General features: G+C 35.2%; 2 protein-coding genes across 2 annotated transcripts; both read right to left on the reverse strand.

The window, feature by feature from the left end:
• Positions 1-11,959: 11,959 nt before the first annotated feature.
• On the reverse strand, positions 11,960-12,932 carry LOC112008305 (uncharacterized). Its single transcript, XM_024040635.2, has 2 exons — positions 12,594-12,932; positions 11,960-12,179 (listed from the first exon to the last, which is right to left on the reverse strand). The coding sequence occupies exons 1-2, from the start codon at positions 12,930-12,932 to the stop codon at positions 12,093-12,095; spliced, it is 426 nt and encodes a 141-aa protein (XP_023896403.1). The 3' UTR covers positions 11,960-12,092.
• Positions 12,933-14,129: 1,197 nt separating this feature from the next.
• Positions 14,130-17,138, reverse strand: LOC112008300 (uncharacterized). The gene is made up of 8 exons (XM_065775297.1): positions 16,861-17,138; positions 15,944-16,708; positions 15,773-15,816; positions 15,115-15,319; positions 14,895-14,988; positions 14,464-14,803; positions 14,263-14,355; positions 14,130-14,165 (listed from the first exon to the last, which is right to left on the reverse strand). Exons 4-8 carry the CDS (start codon positions 15,308-15,310, stop codon positions 14,130-14,132), a joined length of 759 nt encoding a protein of 252 aa, XP_065631369.1. The 5' UTR covers positions 15,311-15,319; positions 15,773-15,816; positions 15,944-16,708; positions 16,861-17,138.
• Positions 17,139-18,435: the final 1,297 nt, after the last annotated feature.

The following is an 18,435-nucleotide window of genomic DNA, read 5'->3' on the forward strand; positions in this document are numbered from 1 at the left end:
CTGTAGTCCTCGGACCAGATGATATGGGTTAGTCAACACTTCGTTACGATTTCTTTAAGTGTTTAAACTTAAATCCATTCATGCCCGTAGTCCTCGGACCAGATGATATGGGTTAGTCAACACTTCTTTACGATTTCTTTAAGTATTTAAACTTAAATCCATTCATGCCTGTAGTCCTTGGACTAGATGATATGGGTTAGTCAACACTTCGTTACGATTTCTTTAAGTGTTTAAACTTAAATCCATTCATGCCTGTAGTCCTCGGACCAGACGACTTGATTTAGTTAGCACTCTATCACAACTCTCTGAATGTTTGAATCTAAATCCAATATAATGGTTTTTATTGAAGTATCATTCTCTTATGAGCCATGATTGAAGTTCCTGAATGTGTTTAAATTAACCCTAACCTACATCGCCCCTTATTCTTTCGTGCAAACTTGGAGAGGCTTGTGAGGCTTTTCACCATAACCCCTGTTGTTTTTGTTATTTAGTAATAGTTCTCATGCATTCTGCCCCTTTCTAATACCAATCTTAGTCATGCGCGTCGTTAACATGATATCAGGATCACAATAAAGTTAAAGTACAATACTTAATAATAACAGTAAGTTATATTACACACAACAAAGGAAATAAATGCGAAGGAGAAACTGCTTCATTAATTAAAAGAGTAGATTACAATCTCTTACAAAAATAAAAACAAAAGAGAAAAGGCAAAAAGCCCTATACATCTACTCTTGGGCTGGAGGGACAACAAGATCAGCAGCTTGCCCTAACCGAGCAGCAGCTTCTGGGGTTTGGCTCTGGGACTCAGCAGGAGCCTGCTCTCCGTCCAACCCTTGACTCTTGTCTTTGGCTGATTCAGCTGGCTTGCCCTTATCACCTGTTTGACCAGCCTCTCTGGGTGCATCAAGGGCGGATGGAGAAGCTTGACTGACTAAGCTTTGCTCCGTAGCCTCAAAAAGCTGTGGAGCAGGAGGAGGGTCAGTCTCAAGGAGCTCTTGGATGTCTGGTTCATAGTATATGCTCCCAGGTAGCCTTAGGGGAGAGTCTGAAGGGACCCCAGTAGCGTCCAGTGCCTTCTGCCAAGTTACGTCGCAGTACTCACGAGCAACCGAAGCAAATTGCTCCGTAAGCAGCTTCCCAGTCTCATCCACCCCCAGTTGATATGCCGCCTTTCTCTCAGCTTCAACTGACTCCTTGTCCAGTTGAACCTCCTACTCGGCTGCTCGGGCGCCCTCTCTGGCTTTTTGGAGTTCAGCCTTGAAACCCTTCACTATTTGATTTCTGCCATACGCAATTGTTTGCGTTGCTCCTCGGCCTGGGTCTCGGCGTTTTGGAGGCCGGCCTTACAGTTGTCCCTCTCCCGGGTCACGACCTTAAGCTGCTCGGATGTGCGAGCATAATCATCCTTCAGCTGGCCAAGAGTCTTCTCCACCTCGGATTGAGACTGGACTGCTACTTAGGCCTCGAGGTAGGACTTTTTGTTCCATTCCTCAGCCACGTAGATCTGCTGAGTAATCTGCATGACAACATTTTTAGCATAAGCTGAAGAAAGGAAGCAAAGCAAATTAAAAATGGAACTCAAATTAAGAGAGCAAGTTCATTTACCATGGCCATATCCCTCTTAAGGGATAAGAAGAGCTCCTGTTGGTTGAAACGCCTGTAGGACTCCATATCATGAGGGAGGAGGAGTGGCTGTTGTAGGGCCTCAGCAACGTATCCTGCCCTTCCCTCATCATAATTCCTGAGGGATATATCCCAAAGAATGGGGGCGCCATCCAGCTCAAGCCTTGGGGACCATATGCGAGGTCCTACTCCTCGGCGGACCTCAGCCCCAACGTTCTCATCACGGCTTTCAGTGGAAGAGGCCCTTTTGCCTCGGTCCCTCGCTGTCTTCTGCTACTTGCTTACTTTTGGTGGCACCCCCACCTCCCTCTCTTCGGGCTCGAGGGGCCTCTTCTTCTGAAGGTTCGGTATGGGTTTCAAGCTGACTCCAGGAGCCGTGGGAGGTGCTAGAGGCAGGATCTCTACTGCATGAGAGGTCCCAGTGCCTTTTTGGTCGACCTTTTGGCCCCTATTCTTCATCAGGCGTTTCAAGTCTGCTATGTCGTCGTCCGAAGAGTCGTCAAGGAGGGCAGTTATCAGAAATGGGCGGACACTGGACTGTCTGTCACCTTCTGCCTCAGCGTCCGAGACCTCTACCACTTGATTTACCCCTGAAGCTTCCCCCCCCGAAGTGGAACTTGTCTATTTGTTCTTCTAGCAAGGAGGTGGAGGAGCCAACCTTTTCACCCTCAACCTCTGGTCCGAGGGGAACTTCCTGGGGTGGCTGTACGAGAGGGGGTATACCCTGGGTGTTTGGGTGTGGTACAGGGGGAAGGTCATGCAGAGCCAAAAAACCCTTAAACGAAACATCGATGCGGTTGAGACGTTTGTCTTCCTGGATTATTGCGTTGCCGATCGGTTGGAAGTCTTTTCGCTTCGCTTTGTACCCTAGGATGAGGGGAGCCAATTAGAGTTGTCCGTCCTCGCTTACGAAGATCTCGGACCGTAGCAAATAGTTGAGTGCAGTGAAGTTGGTGAGGCTGAGCTGAGGAGAGATGTTTCTTTTATCTGTTACAAGTCACAGCAGAGCTTTGTTAGAAACTAGAAATCAGCAACACAAGAAGAATCAAAAAACGGTTAAAAGACGAAGATCCTGAGCCTATGGTTAGTGTGCCTAAGTCTAATGTGTCCCACCTGGCTCTCCTAGTCAGGTCGGACAGTGAGGGCCGTCATGCCACGCCCCCGAGATGATCACATAGTCATCCTTCATCCCTTTATTGGATTTGGGGAGGCAGGAAATGAGCCTAACAATGTCGGACTGGGATTTTAAATAATATCCCGCTCCTTGCTGGCTGTAAAACTCATACATGTGCACTACGTCAAGCTAAGTGAGCCCCAATCCTAGGTGGCGGTTAAGGTCCTCAATTGCTCCTAGGATCCTAAACATGTTAGGCGCGCATTACCAAGGGGTAATCCTATGGTTTCGAAGGTAGCTAGTGGTGATAGGGCTCATAGGGATCGTCATTCCCCCCTCTAGGAAGGCGATGACCGGAATCACAACTTCCCCCGTTTTTTGATCAGTTAATATTTTTTCCGGAGGGCAATACCTCACACCCACGTTTGGAGGTATGCGGTATGTGGCCCTAAACTTCTCCAACTGGGCAGGGCTGTCTACCAAATACTCGAGTTTACCTATCACTCAACGGAAAAATGGAGGTACAACGTAGTAGTGAGAAAATGGTCACTCAAACTGAAAAATGGACGGCCGAAGAGAAAATTGAAGGATTGAGATGATGAAAACTTACAGGAACGGGACTAGAGACCGATCTCTGAACTCGCAGAAGGATTCCTGAGGACTCTAGGAAGAAGCGAAATCGGCGATTGGAAGAGCTCTGAGGGTTTGAGTGCTTGTTCTTGTGGGATGGTCTGAAAGTTGCAAAGTAAAGGAGAAAGGTCCACCTCTGAGATTTTATACGAGGCCAAACGAAGGGGCGGAAGTTATTTCATCCAAGTCCCGAGGAAGAACCCCATCCGTTGGATTAATAGCCTACCGTTGGATGCAAAGGACAAGGCGCCTCCTGGAGTAATTAATGTAGCGCTTTGGGAATATGGAAGACAGCGGCAGCAATGATGGAGCGCGCGCATCTATACCTACACACGTGCCAGGCTGAATCTTTGTCTATTTTTCAAGCTTTTACTCCGTGACTAGTCAAAATCCCATTTTTCCTCTTCGGACGCGAGGGAAAAATAGAGATTTTGAGTGGCTATTGTGGGGGGTGAAAACCCAGAGCTACTTAATGGGCCCGGGGCACCATATTAAGAAGTATTATATTTTCGAGGAGCAACAGTTGGGTGGGGACAGCCCATCTGAAGGCAGGAAGCCCAGAAGTATGGGGGGAATTACCGTCCAAAGAGGTCCCTATTGGTTCGAAGATGTTTTACTCCTCGGCCACAAATGGCCCTGACCAAACAGACGTGTGGAAGGTCTGAATAATCTTCCTAGCAATCCCAATGATAATGATAAGTCCTGGGTAGGTCTGGAGATGATCAAAGCAAAAAATATCTAAAGGAAAAGCTGCTACCTCCGCATTTAATGCACTGCAACAGCTTTTCTAGCCGCATTTATGTGGAGAAGACCCCTGAACAGTGCAACCTCAGCTACCGCCACTCACCAAGAACTAAAGCGGACACCTAACGTGACGTGCACTTGAGTAGATATGCAGATGAAGAACAGGTGGACGGTAGAGATGGTGGTAAAGGGTGCTATATAAAGAAGAAGGGTCCCTGATAGTAGGGGGAGAAAAAAGGAGAGAAAAAGGAGCTTTACTGTAGCTCTGAATGTTGTGATCACTATTCACTTAATAAAACATCTCTTCGGATATTCATTCATGAAGTTACTTAAGCACTATTTCATGTTATCATCAATGCAAATAACCTAGCCAACCATTGTTTACTTCATAACTAGTCTAGCTCTTTGGCCCGCTCTCTACAAAGTCATTGTTCTGGGTTCGTTGGGCCTTTCACCCATATCTTTTGGGCTTGGGCTACAAAAACAGACCCTACAACGTAGTTTGCAATTATGCAATCTGCATCAAACAATTATTATATAGTCCAAAATTTTAAGATTATAACTTTCCAAGTTTTTGAAAGTTTCAAAAAATGACAAAAAGACTTTGAAAGTTTTGAACAATGACAAAAGATTTGGTGAGACGTTAACAAGATTAAAGTCTTCTAATGATGTTACTCGTTTTCCTGAGATAAAGGTATCTGGCATATCAATGACTTAGAAAGAGATGCAATTATTTTCTCCCACACAAAATTTTAAGAGATAAAGTTACTAATTAAACTTTTCTTACCTGTTATTTTGGAAGACTATGTCTTTCCTATAAGTCCACTCCCCACAGTAACTTATTAAAATATAACAAATGTATGAGTACATATTTAGAAAAAGCTAGTCCATATTAGGAAAGATCAATCCAAACAATCATGCATTATATTGTTTAAGTTGTACCAATTACATTCTAGTTACCAATTTATCATTTTTTTGCAATACATTTATTACTCTAAACAAAAATGTAGTACAATTTATAGTATCTTTAAAATTTAGTAATAAGGGAATCAAAGATTAAGAAATAGAAATAACATTAGGTATATTAGAGACTCTTTAACAACGTGTCTAACAATCTAAGCACTAAAATAATTGGTACTCTTTTACTCCAATGACAAATTTGGATTCTGAAGGCATGGGTTTGTATGTGTTCACAACTTGAGCTTCAGCCCTCCTCTCACTCTCTCTCTCTCTCTCTCATGCACATATATACACACAATTTTAGTAAAAAAAAAAAATTGGTGAGTATTTGATGGAGTTGTAGCTCGAAACTCAAGTCTTTAATAAAGGTTTTAAAATGCATTTAAAATTAGCGTCTAAGGAGGTGGAATTAAATGAGGGTGAAAAAGATGTTGGTGATGAGGGGTTGTTGGCTTTAGATTCAATGAAGAATGTGGGGAAAAAATTAGTGATATTAAGAAATTCTACAATGAAAGAGAAAGTGGTAAGAAATTATGGAACAAAGGAGAAAGATGGGTGATAGCAACAAAGTTTAATTTGGAGTAGACCTCTTCGACTTGTTTGTCATCTTTATGACAATGTCATTTTTGGTATTATGAATTTCAGTTACAAGCTATATTCAGCAATAAGTTTCAATAGTAATCTTGTAGTCTCTCATATATATATATTTTGAGGTAGTCAAAGAAAAATGAGACCAGTCTCTTATAGCGGCGGTTTTGGATACACCGCAAAAAAAAAAAAAAAAATGCAGCCCAAACCCAACTTTTTTTGTAGTGTAAGAAGAATGAGATTAGTGTTAGTTTCCTTCCTTCAAAGAAAGTATCGTGTTTGGCTCACCATAGATAACTTATTAAAAATCTAATTAGACACTTACCAGGATAATTAACACGATTTCTCCTAGTTCAATCTAGCATGAATCTTTAGCAAATAGTTATATTGTCCAAATGTCATGCTAGTTAATAGTTGGACCATGATGCCATTACTTTCCAAGTCTAAATTGAATTTTTGAACACTAACCAAAGACTTATTCAATGTAATTAGGATCAAAGTCTTCTAACAAAACCACATGTTTTGAAGTCTTCTGGATAATTTGATAGTTACAACAAAGGAGGGAGGATTTGAATCATAAAGACTCCAGGAGGTGTCAACAATTGAGCTTCAAAAATCTTCGCATAGATTTTGAAGTATATTCCCCCAAGTTTTCAAGTTTGAATGAATTTAGAGAATTAAAAACTTGATATGAGTAGCTATATATCACTATAAAATTATATAGTTCAAAAGTCATGCTAGTCGATAGTGGGACCATGTGGCCATTAATTTCCAAGTCTAAATTTATATTATGAACACTAACCAAAGACCCATTGCAATATTATTAGGATTAGAGTCTTCTAATAGTACCACATGTTTTGAAGTTTGTTTTTTTAATTCGATAGTTATAACGGAGGATGGAAGATTGGAATCCTTGATGTCTCCATTGAGACCCCTATTTTTGTCATAGAGTTTTCTAATTTATCCTAAAATTAGGAATATATACTATCATTTAAATTTAATCATGGGCATGGTTTATTATCCAAAAAAAATTGGGCAAGATAAGCACAAAATAGAGTCGAAATATAGATTTGTATTTTCTTTTTGATGAAATTAGATTTGTATTTTGTATCATAATAAAAGAATAAAAATTGTTTTTTTTTTTTTTAAAGTATATTAATATTGGCTATCTTTTTTCTTTCTTATAATAATTAAATGTTATAAGAATTAGATGTTTCTCCTAAAACAAATTATAATGTTCAAATAACACACAATTGTAATTCAATTTATTTATAGCACACCAATGTAATTCAATTTATTTATATAACAAATAAGAGGAAGAAAAAAATTATAGATAAAATCATATTTATATTTAATTTAGGTTTTTAGATATAAATATAAGTTAGTTATTAATATAAAAAAGGGTAAAATATATATAGTTGGTCTCTCTATCCTTTAGGTTGTTTTTTAATTTGGATTCTAACCTTTTGGTATTGTGTCAAAATGGTCATTATCATTAAGTGGTGGATAAAAAATGTTGAAATTGTTAATGGTGATATTAAAATATTATTTTTATGTCAAATAAGCTGCCACTTAGAATTTTTGAAAAATATAACCAAAAAAGCTAAAAATTTATGAAAATTAAAATCACAAACATATTTTGGGTTTAAAATTTTATCAAAAGAAAAATTCTTTAGATTTAATCTTAACATTTTCGAGCTAAAGGAACTCTTCGGTTAGATTTTCTTTGCAGCTTCCTCCTTAAGTTCTTTTCATTTAATTTTTCTATCATCCCCGTAGCTAATGGAAGAACCAAAATCAAGTATTAGTCACACCTAAAGCCTTCATGAGTTCTCAGAATAAAAGAAAAGTAAATCTGAATGCAACGTCCATTGAAAACTCATCTAACATATAGCCTATTTCTACTTGAACTTTGTTACTAGAGTTAAGCAACTGTATGAGCCTTCCAAAATATGTATACATACATTTTGTAATATTTTAATAAGTTAATCGAGGGAGTGGACTTATGGGGAAGATAGAGTCTTCCAAAATAATAGGTAAGAAAAGTTTAATTAGTAGCTTTATCTCCTAAAATTTGTTTGGGAGAAAATAATCATGAAAACAAGTGACACCATTATTAGAAGTATTTAATCTTGTTAACGTCTCATCAAGTCTTTGGTCATTGTTCAAAACCTCCACAGTATTTTGTTCATTGTTTGAAACTTTCAAAGACTTGGAAAGTTGTAATCTTAAAATTTTGGACTATATAACAATTTTTTGATGTAGATTGCATAATTGCAAGACTAAGTGTATGGCAATTATCAAACGTCTAGCAATCATGATATCCGGGTCAATTTTACGTCATCCATTACTTTTTCCCCAAACAAAATAAAAAATAAAAAAAGGACTATAATCACATATCTAGTTATCTACTCATCCACATCCTATGTAATGATCAGGAATTTATTAATTTATTTATATAAAACATATTTATTTAAGTTTTAACACCAAATTACATCCTCCAAAGTGCAGAAAATAGTTTATCGAAGCTAAACAAGGTACACAGTCATGAAATGCAAATTTCATAGGCCAACCTCAATTACACACGAAGATGTGTGATACACAAAAACCTTTTTCTTTAAAAAAAAAAAATTCATAAACAAACCTAGAATGCAATCCATGAATGTAATACAAAAGAAAATCTTAATGAAAAACATTTTGGTCACAAGAGATTGAGAGATTAAGCACAGGGACCATGTCAGACAAACTCACTAAGACTGAGTCTTCTGCATCCACTCTCTTAGATGCAAAATTGGGATTGGAGTTTCTAGATGAACTAGACTTAAACTTAACTCTTGTATTAGCATAAAGGTTAAGAGCCTTTACCAATTCATGAATAAGTGCCATAGGATCTTGTGCTTTTGGCACAGACACTTTTTTTTTTGTTGCTTGCTTAGAAGCTTGCAACTTAAAAAAAAAAAATTGGACGTGTATGTCCAGCTCCACCACAAAAATGACAAAGCCATTGAGGTTTGTGTTGTTTCTTGCTTCTAGGATGATTGGGTTTTTTGGGTTTTGACTCACTTAGATCTATCCTAATTCTCCTAGTAGCTAGAGTTTCTTCCTTAGGTTCCCTAACTTCGGGAGTGGAAATAGATGTAGTAGGTACAAACTTAGGAGGATGAACAACAAAAGTAGAAAACTTTCTACAAACCCTAACCCTATCTTATCAAAAAAAGATTTTTGAACATTTAACATATTATCCAGTTTAGAAGTAGAAGTCCTATCAAGTTGTTCTCTAGCAACAGATAATTCAGATTCTAAACTTTTGACTTTCTCAGCAAACCAAAGGCTTTTTTTGCCAAGAGGAATCAGACCATATCTACTATAAAAAGAACACCAAAGAATAACAAAAGGGAGAAAAAGTGGAAGGAAGAAATAGGGAAGTCCAAAAGAGAAGATCGCTTTATTCTACCTCCTCCAAATCTTCAAAAATATCAATTAACCTCTGACATACCTTCTACAAAAACATGCACACATCAATTCTCACGCTCTCCCATTCAAATAAAATCTTCCTCTTACTATGCATATTATTATATTTTACATTTCTTGGTACTTCAGTAGAAGTTTCCATGGACCATGTTAACTTAAATGTTTTACAATAAGAGTTCTTTAGGAGAAAATCACAGTAGTAACACGCTGCAACACCACTCTCGGGAAATTGCGACATCACTCTCGGGGAACTACTGCAAAATATTAGAATAGTACTGCACTAGAGTTTTGCGAAAGAGCCACTGCAACATTGCTCTCAAAGAACTACTGCAAAATGTTAGAATAGTACCCCATTAGAGTTCTGTGGTGGAACCACAACAACATCATTCTTAGGAAACCGCATCGCTCCCAAGGAATCGCTAACGAATGTCAGAACAATACCATATCATAATTTCGCAGAGCAACTACCACAACATCGTTACCGAGGATCCACTAAAGAATGTTAGATAGTATCATATCAGAGTTCCACAAAGGAGCTCTGCTGCAAAAGTAGTTCACAATAAATTGCAAGATAAGCCTTACATATTCTATTTTTAATCTCCTTTTTATTGTGAATATTATGAATTATTGCTTTACTCATTTTATAGGGAAAAAAGTCATTTTACAACATTCAAACACTTACAATCACTACAAGAAAAGAGTCTACTAGCGAGGCTCAAATACCCTCGCAAAAATTCAAATATCGTCGCAAAAGGTTATTAGCGAGGGCATTTGGCCCTCGAAGGCCGTCGTATTTGCACTTGTCACTAAAAGAGATTTTGCGACCATACCTTCGCAAATAAATAATTTACGAGGGTAATTTATCGTCACTACTGAACAAATTCACCCTCACAAATATATTACCAAACGACGAGAAAAGACGACGACTTATTTTTAGCGAGGGGAAACAGTAGTCGTTAACAACTATTTGTGAGGACCTTCATACCCTCAAATTATGTGTTTTAGGATTTTGTTCTTTCCCTTTTATAATTTTGATTGAATTTTGGTTTGGATTAATACTTAGTTGTTTTTGGAAATAGAAATTTGAATATGCCTGCCAATTTTTTGACTTATAAATTATTATAAAATCTATTTTTTTTTTTTAATTTCTTTAGTTTTATTTTAATTTTGGTTAAGTTAACACTATAATTTGTGATGATTTTTTATTATTATGATAGTTTTCTTATTCCTTAAGAGATGAGTTGTATATTAAGCAAATGTAACACACTACAACAAAGTTAGAAGAATATGGTTTACCTTAAAAATTATTAATGAAATACACAAAAAATATTAAAAATATTTGTAGAGATAAAAAGATTAAAAAAAGTATAAAAATCTTTTTTTTTTCTTTTTTTGAAAAAAAAGTAATTGTTACTTTTTGTATATTACACTTTACTGCATAATATTTATATTCCCATGTATCGTGTGAGCCTGCGGCTAGTTTCCTATAAAAACTGAATGATTCTACAAGTCTTCTATTGGGAATAAATTATAATCTTAGGTTGCTAAATGCAAATGTAGTAGAAACATGGTGAGAGAGAATAATGGGTTGTGCTCATGGTTTGTGTAATAAGCATGTGATATGATTATGGGCTTCCTTTATAATAGGATCTTTTGTTACTCTTAGAGCAAACAAAATGACGCCATTATCCCCACCCAAAATGTTTTCCTATAATGACAAGCTTTATCTTTTAACCTCTAAGAAATGCAATGCAATGGCCAAAGGACACTACAAGAAAAGAGTCTACTAGCGAGGCTCAAATACCCTCGCAAAAATTCAAATATCGTCGCAAAAGGTTATTAGCGAGGGCATTTGACCCTCGAAGGCCGTCGTATTTACACTTGTCACTAAAAGAGATTTTGCGACCATACCTTCGCAAATAAATAATTTTCGAGGGTAATTTACCGTCACTACTGAACAAATTCACCCTCACAAATATATTACCAAACGACGAGAAAAGACGACGACTTATTTTTAGCGAGGGGAAACAGTAGTCGTTAACAGCTATTTGTGAGGACCTTCATACCCTTACAATTAGTTATTTGCAAATTCCAAATTGACGACATACTTTTCAGTGACAAATAATGACATCGCTAAAATTTATTTGTGATGGCTTTTAACCCCTCACAACTTATTTTTAACGAGGGGAAGCAGTCGTCGTTAATTACTATTTGTGAGGACATTTATACCCTCGCAATAATGGCATCGCTAAAATTTATTTGTGAGAGCTTTTAACCCATCGCAACTTATTTTTAGCAAGGGAAAGTAGTCGTCGTTAATAACTATTTGTGAGGACATTTATACCCTCGCAACAATGGCATCGCAAAAATTTATTTGTAAGGGCTTTTAACTCCTCGCAACTTATTTTTAACGAAGGGAAGCAATCGTTGTTAATAAATATTTGTGAGGAAATTTATACCCTCGCAATAATGGCATCGCTCAAATTTATTTGTGAAGGCTTTTAACTTCTCGCAACTTATTTTTAATAAGGAGAAGCCGTCGTCTTTAATAATTATTTGTGAGAACATTTATACCCTCACAATAATTACATCGCTAAAATTTATTTGTGAGGACTTTTTAATCTCTCGCAACTTATTTTTAGCGAGATGTTAAGGGTGTCACTATTCTATTAATTGCGAGGGACTTTGTCATCACTATAAGTTATTTATGACCAAATTTTTATGTCATCAGTGGTAATATTTTATATAATTTTTGAAATATTTTATTATTTATTTTTAATTTATTTTATATCATTTTTGTTTAATCATCATGTTACAATAGTCCAATAATTACTAAAAATTGATCCATCGAAAGATAAAAATTCATATAAGTTCAAACTTTAAAATATAAATATACAAAGAAATCCTGAAATTCAACTTTATTTTAAACTTAAACAACTATTCTATGACAAGATCTATATTAGTCTTCCTCTGAGTCGCTCTCCAAGTTGTTTTCAACCTCTATGTTATTGTCTGAGTTGTCCTCTTCATCTCTGCTAGTACCATCCTAAAAAATAAATAAAAAAACATTAAACATGAGTTAAAATGAAACAATTGAAGTGAATTCTAGTATCCCTAGACTTCTCAAAGTAACCTTTTTTTTGTTTTTTTTAATTTAACAATAACAATAACTTAATTTGATTACTTAAACCACTATCAAAATTAAATATAAATTAAAATAGTATAACAATTATGAAAAATGTAAACCACAAAACACATATGATATACAAAATTAAATACAAAACCTATACACATCTATCAACTCAAAACAGTAGATAGTGTCATAATAGTTCTATTATCATTTATCAAAACTAAATATAAAATAATATAATATTATAATAGATGCAAGCTGTAAACCACAACAAACCAATAGAAAGTTGTAGAAGATCCAAGAGGCAAAAGCATAAGTCTGAGATTGTACCATGGTAGCTGGATCTATGTCAGATTGTTGTGGTATGCCCATCGACTGCAACTTTTGTGCAAACTTCTCCTCAAGCTTCTCCACAACTTTTGCAAGTTTGGAATCCATTTCCTCTCTAAGACAAGTCTCCAAATCTTCTTTTTCTTTTGTAAAATCTTCTCTGCAACGTTTGCTACAACCTTTACCAGATGAAGTTAAGCCGTACACATCCCTAGCCTTAATACCTATTCCCATGCCAAGAACACGACCATGACTTGGTTCACCAACCACCTCACGAAAGATCTGATAATCATTTGTCTTAGTAACTTCAGAAACTTGAAGACTGTAAGACTTTTTCATGTTAATTTCTTCTTTGTATTTATTTTATATGTTTCTTTATTTTTTCCTCTCCCTGGGAAATATTCACTAATAATGCATTCTGGTTTAATAAGCTGCAGTATCTTTTTTGCAAAAAAAGTGTTTTGTAACTCATAATGGGTAATGAAAACACACTGAGTAGAACCATAGAAGATATTGCTAAATATGATGAGCTAATTCATTGATTTTAACAATATCTAGGTATTTTTTTATGCATTGATGTATGTGTGACATAGTGTTTTGTGTTTGGGGACTTTTATATTGTTCTATGGCATAGTGTTCTGTGTCTTAGCCTCCTAGGCCTCTATATTGGGTATACAGATATCAAACTTCTTGGCCTTCTTTTAAGTTGAATAAACATGGTTGTCCAACACTCTTTTGAAGTAGCTAATGGTTCCTAGGACCATCCATTAGTTCTTTTAAATTTACTTTCAATTCAGTCTTGAATTCAGTGCCTTTTGTGGGCTACACAATCAGGAACACGAAACTACTGTTACATGGATGCTGTAAGAGTGAATCTTGGTAGTAAAAGCACAAACTTCTTTCTCCTTCTTCTTCCTTTAAAGGTTCTACATAACCTTTGACTTAGGACATGCTTTACAAAGATTGTTATGTTTTATATGCACCCTGACTTGATTTAGTGGAAGTTCAAGAAGAAAACACACGTGGTTTTGTGGTTTGAATCAATATTTGAGCCTGTATGGGACTTGTATTGCTTGTATGGTTTGCTTCTTACAAGATGGCTAAAGCATAAGCATTGATTTTCTTTGCAATTTGTAGGCCTTGATATTGTTTGCAGAAGCTTTGTTGAAGAAGCGGTAAAGAGTGGTTTTTGTTCCAATTCGGTATGAAACTTAGCTTATGTTTGTTTAAAATTGATTTATGAATATTTACCATCTGCACCATCAATGTTAGTTATGATTAATACAATGCTTTAATTGGTGTAGATAAAATGACGGTTGATAAATCTTGGATGCATCTTCCTACTAGATCTTGCACTGAGTATATTAATGGAGTTGAAAACTTTCTTGAGTATGCATTTAAACATTCAACAGATGGAGATATGATAATCAACTGTCCGTGTATTGATTGTAGCAACAGGTATCGTAGGACTCGGGATGAGGTCCAGTATCATCTTTTATTTAGGGGTATAAGGAGAGATTATACTACTTGGTACCTTCATGGGGAAGGTGATAGTGAAGAGATCTCAAGATACTGCAATATTTAAAAGAATAAAAAAAAATTGGTAACATTATTAAACTATATAAATATACAATAAAATGTAAAACTATTTGATGATAGTATAATATACCATTTCATATCTGTACTTGGCCATTGGTACAGAACCTGTAGTGGAAAAAATTTTAGACTTATTTCTGTTGTCCTTATTTGTCAAACTTGTCTCCTGCATGCATAATTCATACACTAAAACATTAGTTTCTATGAATTATTAACAAATAATGGTTAGAGAGAGAGTGAGAGAATTTATGACATGTATTTAATTTATACTCACCCCCCAATCTCCATTCATCCATTTATCTACCATCTCTTTCCAAAAAGGTGTAGGAATGAAGGACGGACCATTTTTGTAACGATCTTCTTTCGCTTCGTACTTCTTAAAAATAGGATTTCTAATGCGAAACATCCAATCAGAATAGCGGTGTTTCACTGATTCTATAAATGCCTTCTTGACTTCCTCATCAGGCTGCTTATGCTTAAAGCGTTGAGCTCTGTATCGAGCATATAAAGTCTCTAGCTCAGAATTTGGGTATTCTGTAAAAGTTGTCCAAGCTCCATTAAGTTTTTGGTGAAAAAGAATGGTAATCTCTCGAGTGGCTTTTGGTGTAATAATTCTGAAAATAGAAATCAAAGATGTTAACAATATCATATAACTATGATACCATAATTAATTTCAATAAACCAACATAGTAATAAGTCACTCACTTGCCATCATAAATCTCAACCTCTATTTCACCATCTCCAGCATTGATGCCTTTAGCCTTTCCTCTACCCCTCTTTTTTGATCCAACATTAGTACCTATTGATAAAACAAATAATAATAAAAATTTGATAAAGATCATGTACCTGTTGACATAATTATCTAGAATTATGTCAATTGTTTAAGTAAAAGCGATAAAAACAAAGGTATATAATGTAATACTACCTATTAAAATGGAATTAGATGCCTGATGTGCTTCTTCATCAGTTTGAGGCTCAGATGATGGACGTAGAGTTTGTGAGAGCTCTTGCTCAGAAACTTCATTATGATCAAAGGAAGGCCTAGTTGACTGAGTTTCTTGTAATTGAGAGTCTTGAGACTCACTAATGCCTTTACCTTTCCTCTTACCTTTCCTTGCCATGCCTACCTACTATTAGAAAAACTAACATTTGTAAACAACACAATGAAAGTAGAATATAAATATGTTAATGCGGTCACAAAAATTAAAGAACACTAGCAGTTATGAATATTAATGTGAAATTACACATGAAACACAGCTCTACCTAACTCACAAAGCTTTTACTTCAATGACATTACTGTCAAAAAAAAATATAACTAACAATTTTTTCAAAACTAAATACATGCTTATCATCCTATCACATTGATAAATTGAAACAGAAAAACATTCATTATATTACAATACAAAAAGATATCACAAAATTCAAAAAATTATATACGTATAAAATAAACCAAACATATTATTCTATCAAATCAATTCTTAAGATTGATTCTGTAAAGCTAATCATCCTTGTAACATTAGTTTATTCAAAGTTAAAGTAGGTCTTATTTATATAGATAGTAAAATATTATTTTAGATGTTTACCTTTGACTGATGGATCACCAAAAGCTGTAAAAGATTGAGCAAATCTGCTAATAGAAAACAGAAATATGAAATTAGGAATAGAAAACAGAAATATGAAATTAGAAATAGAAAACAGAAATATGAAATTAGAAATATGAAATTAGAAATATGAAATTAGGGATAAATCAGTACCTGGCACCCTTGTCTTTGCCTCTCTGTGATGAACTGGAGGCGTAGAAAAAGCAAGAAATATATAGCAGAATTTATGCGGGAAATTTTAGCAGAAAGTAGCGACAAAGAGTGAAAAAAATTATGTGAAGTAGCGGCAAAGAGAAAAATAAAAATCAAAATAGGAAATATTTTAGGAAACATTTGAAAGTTTTGTGCGGGAAATTTTGTCCGAAAGTAGCGGCAAAGAGTGAAAAAATTATGTGTAGTAGTGGTAAAGAGAAAAATAAAAATAAAAATAGGAAATATTTTAGGAAACATTGAAAGCTTATTCAAATATCCTATAACCATATACAAAACCCATTAAAAATAAAATATAAACCATAAATTAGATATTGAAAAAAAAAAAAATTACTAAGAGCAGTACAAACAATTAAATACAAAGTCATTTTTGGGAGAGCAAACCCAAAAAATCAGCTCCTTTCCTCTTTCTTCACTCTTTCCCTTCTCAACCGAGCTCATTTCTCTCTCTCTCAAGTGTAATGGTAACACAATCTAAAATTAAAAAAAAAAAATTAATTAATTAGAACAACAAATCTAAAATCAGAACAACAACAACAACAACAGATCAAGAACATGGAAAAAGAAAAATGTAATTAGAACAACAAATCTAAAACCGATCTATGTTGGCTAATCTTCAAGAGGCAGCAGAAAAGAGGCGGTAGTGATCGAGCGGCGGTGAAAAGGCGGCAGTGGACGGACTATTTCTCTTCTCTCCTCCGTGTCTGACTGTAATGAGACCAAGAAGGAAGGGGTTAGGGTTTCATATTATAAATCTTTGGGTTTGCTTGATTTTTACTTTGGATTTCCATAACAAATGAAAGTATGAAACCAACAACACTAATAAAAAAGTAAGATCAGAGAAACAGAGTAGTACTGACACCTGCGGTAGCTACGGAGAGAGGAGTGGACAGCGGCGGCGGCTGCTAGGCATTGGAGGCGGAGAGGGGAGTGGGCTATGGCATTGGAGGCGGCTAGGGTTTGGATTTGGAGAATCGGTTTGAGGATTGAGACTGTGAGAGCTTGAGAGAGGCAATTAGAGAACTGAGACTGAGTCCCATGACCACAGTCTGAGAGCTTGAGAGAGGCAAGTGGAGCATTCAATCTGAAGTCTGATACTGAGTCCAAAGTGGAAAATGAGTGGAGTGCTCAGTTTTTTTTTTCCTTTTTGGTAAACGAGTGCTCAGTTTTTATTCTCATATAAACCGTTGATTTGAATATAAAGTTTAGTTAACGGTTGATATGGGGTACTGAGTCCAAAGTGAAAAGTGAGTGGAGTGCTCAGTTATTTTATTTTTATTTTTTTGGTAAACGAGTGCTCAATCACTGTACATTACAGATTTGTATCAAGCAAGTATAAGCACGATAAGTATAAGAATAAATATCTACTAGTACAGATTTGTATCCCATAAACATAAAGCTAACCTTGAATCAATTTTAAATTTTAATCTTTTCTTTATAATATTCTTGTTGTTGATGTCACTCACTCACTCACGGCTGTTTCTTTTCTTATATTAATATTAATATTATAAAGTGGAATTGAAATTAGAAAATACCAACCAAAAATGCTCCCAGCAAGTTTAGAATAGTTTTCATTGATCCATGTTATGTTCTTGCAAATTGCACTTTTTTGTCTTATATTTAATTCAGTCATATAATTTTAATATTATTCTTTACATTCAATAATCAATATAGTCATTTCATGTTTTATTATATATATATATATATATTTCAAATCTAGTTACGTAACGTAACAGTGTGCTACTCCTATATTGAAACAAATCTAGCTATGAAAGCACTATAGCATCCTACACTATTGTTCTGGTTTTAATTAATTTGAAAGAGTAGTATAAGTTAACCCAAAAATTTAAAAGTTCATTAATTATGGATCATGGTTGGTATTACTAGTAATGTTGTACATCACCAACCCTCGTCTTTCTTTTTCTTCTTCTTTTTTTAGTAGTTAATTTAATAGCTATAATAATAGATGGAGAATGATTCAAACTCTAATTCTTTTATTTTATAAAATATAGCAGCAATCCTCTCGTACCAAGAGCATGATTGCCAATAGACCATAAGACCTCTCAAATATTTAAATTTACCTTAAACCACATTCTAATTCTTCAAAACCATGATAGATCAAATTCTAAGAAGGATTTTCTTCTTAAAAAAATCTAAAAAAGATATAACCTTTTATTAAAAAATTATAAAAATTAAGAATACAAAAATAAATTATAAAAAAGAATAGTAGAGAAACTAGGAATTTCCCTAACACACACCATGATATGTCACACACTAGTTTTCTATATGTTTAATAATCCAAACTTAACATTAATAGTACCACTACAATTGAACATTCTCGTGTGTAAGCATGGGTTACATGCTAGTTTAGAATAGTACATGTTGTGGGATATAGAAATTTAATAAGATAACAGTGTCACGTCTGATGGGACAAG

The sequence above is a fragment of the Quercus suber genome, unplaced genomic scaffold (genome assembly GCF_002906115.3).
Source record: "Quercus suber isolate HL8 unplaced genomic scaffold, Cork oak 2.0 scaffold_109, whole genome shotgun sequence".
In the NCBI taxonomy this organism is placed as follows: Eukaryota; Viridiplantae; Streptophyta; class Magnoliopsida; order Fagales; family Fagaceae; genus Quercus; species Quercus suber.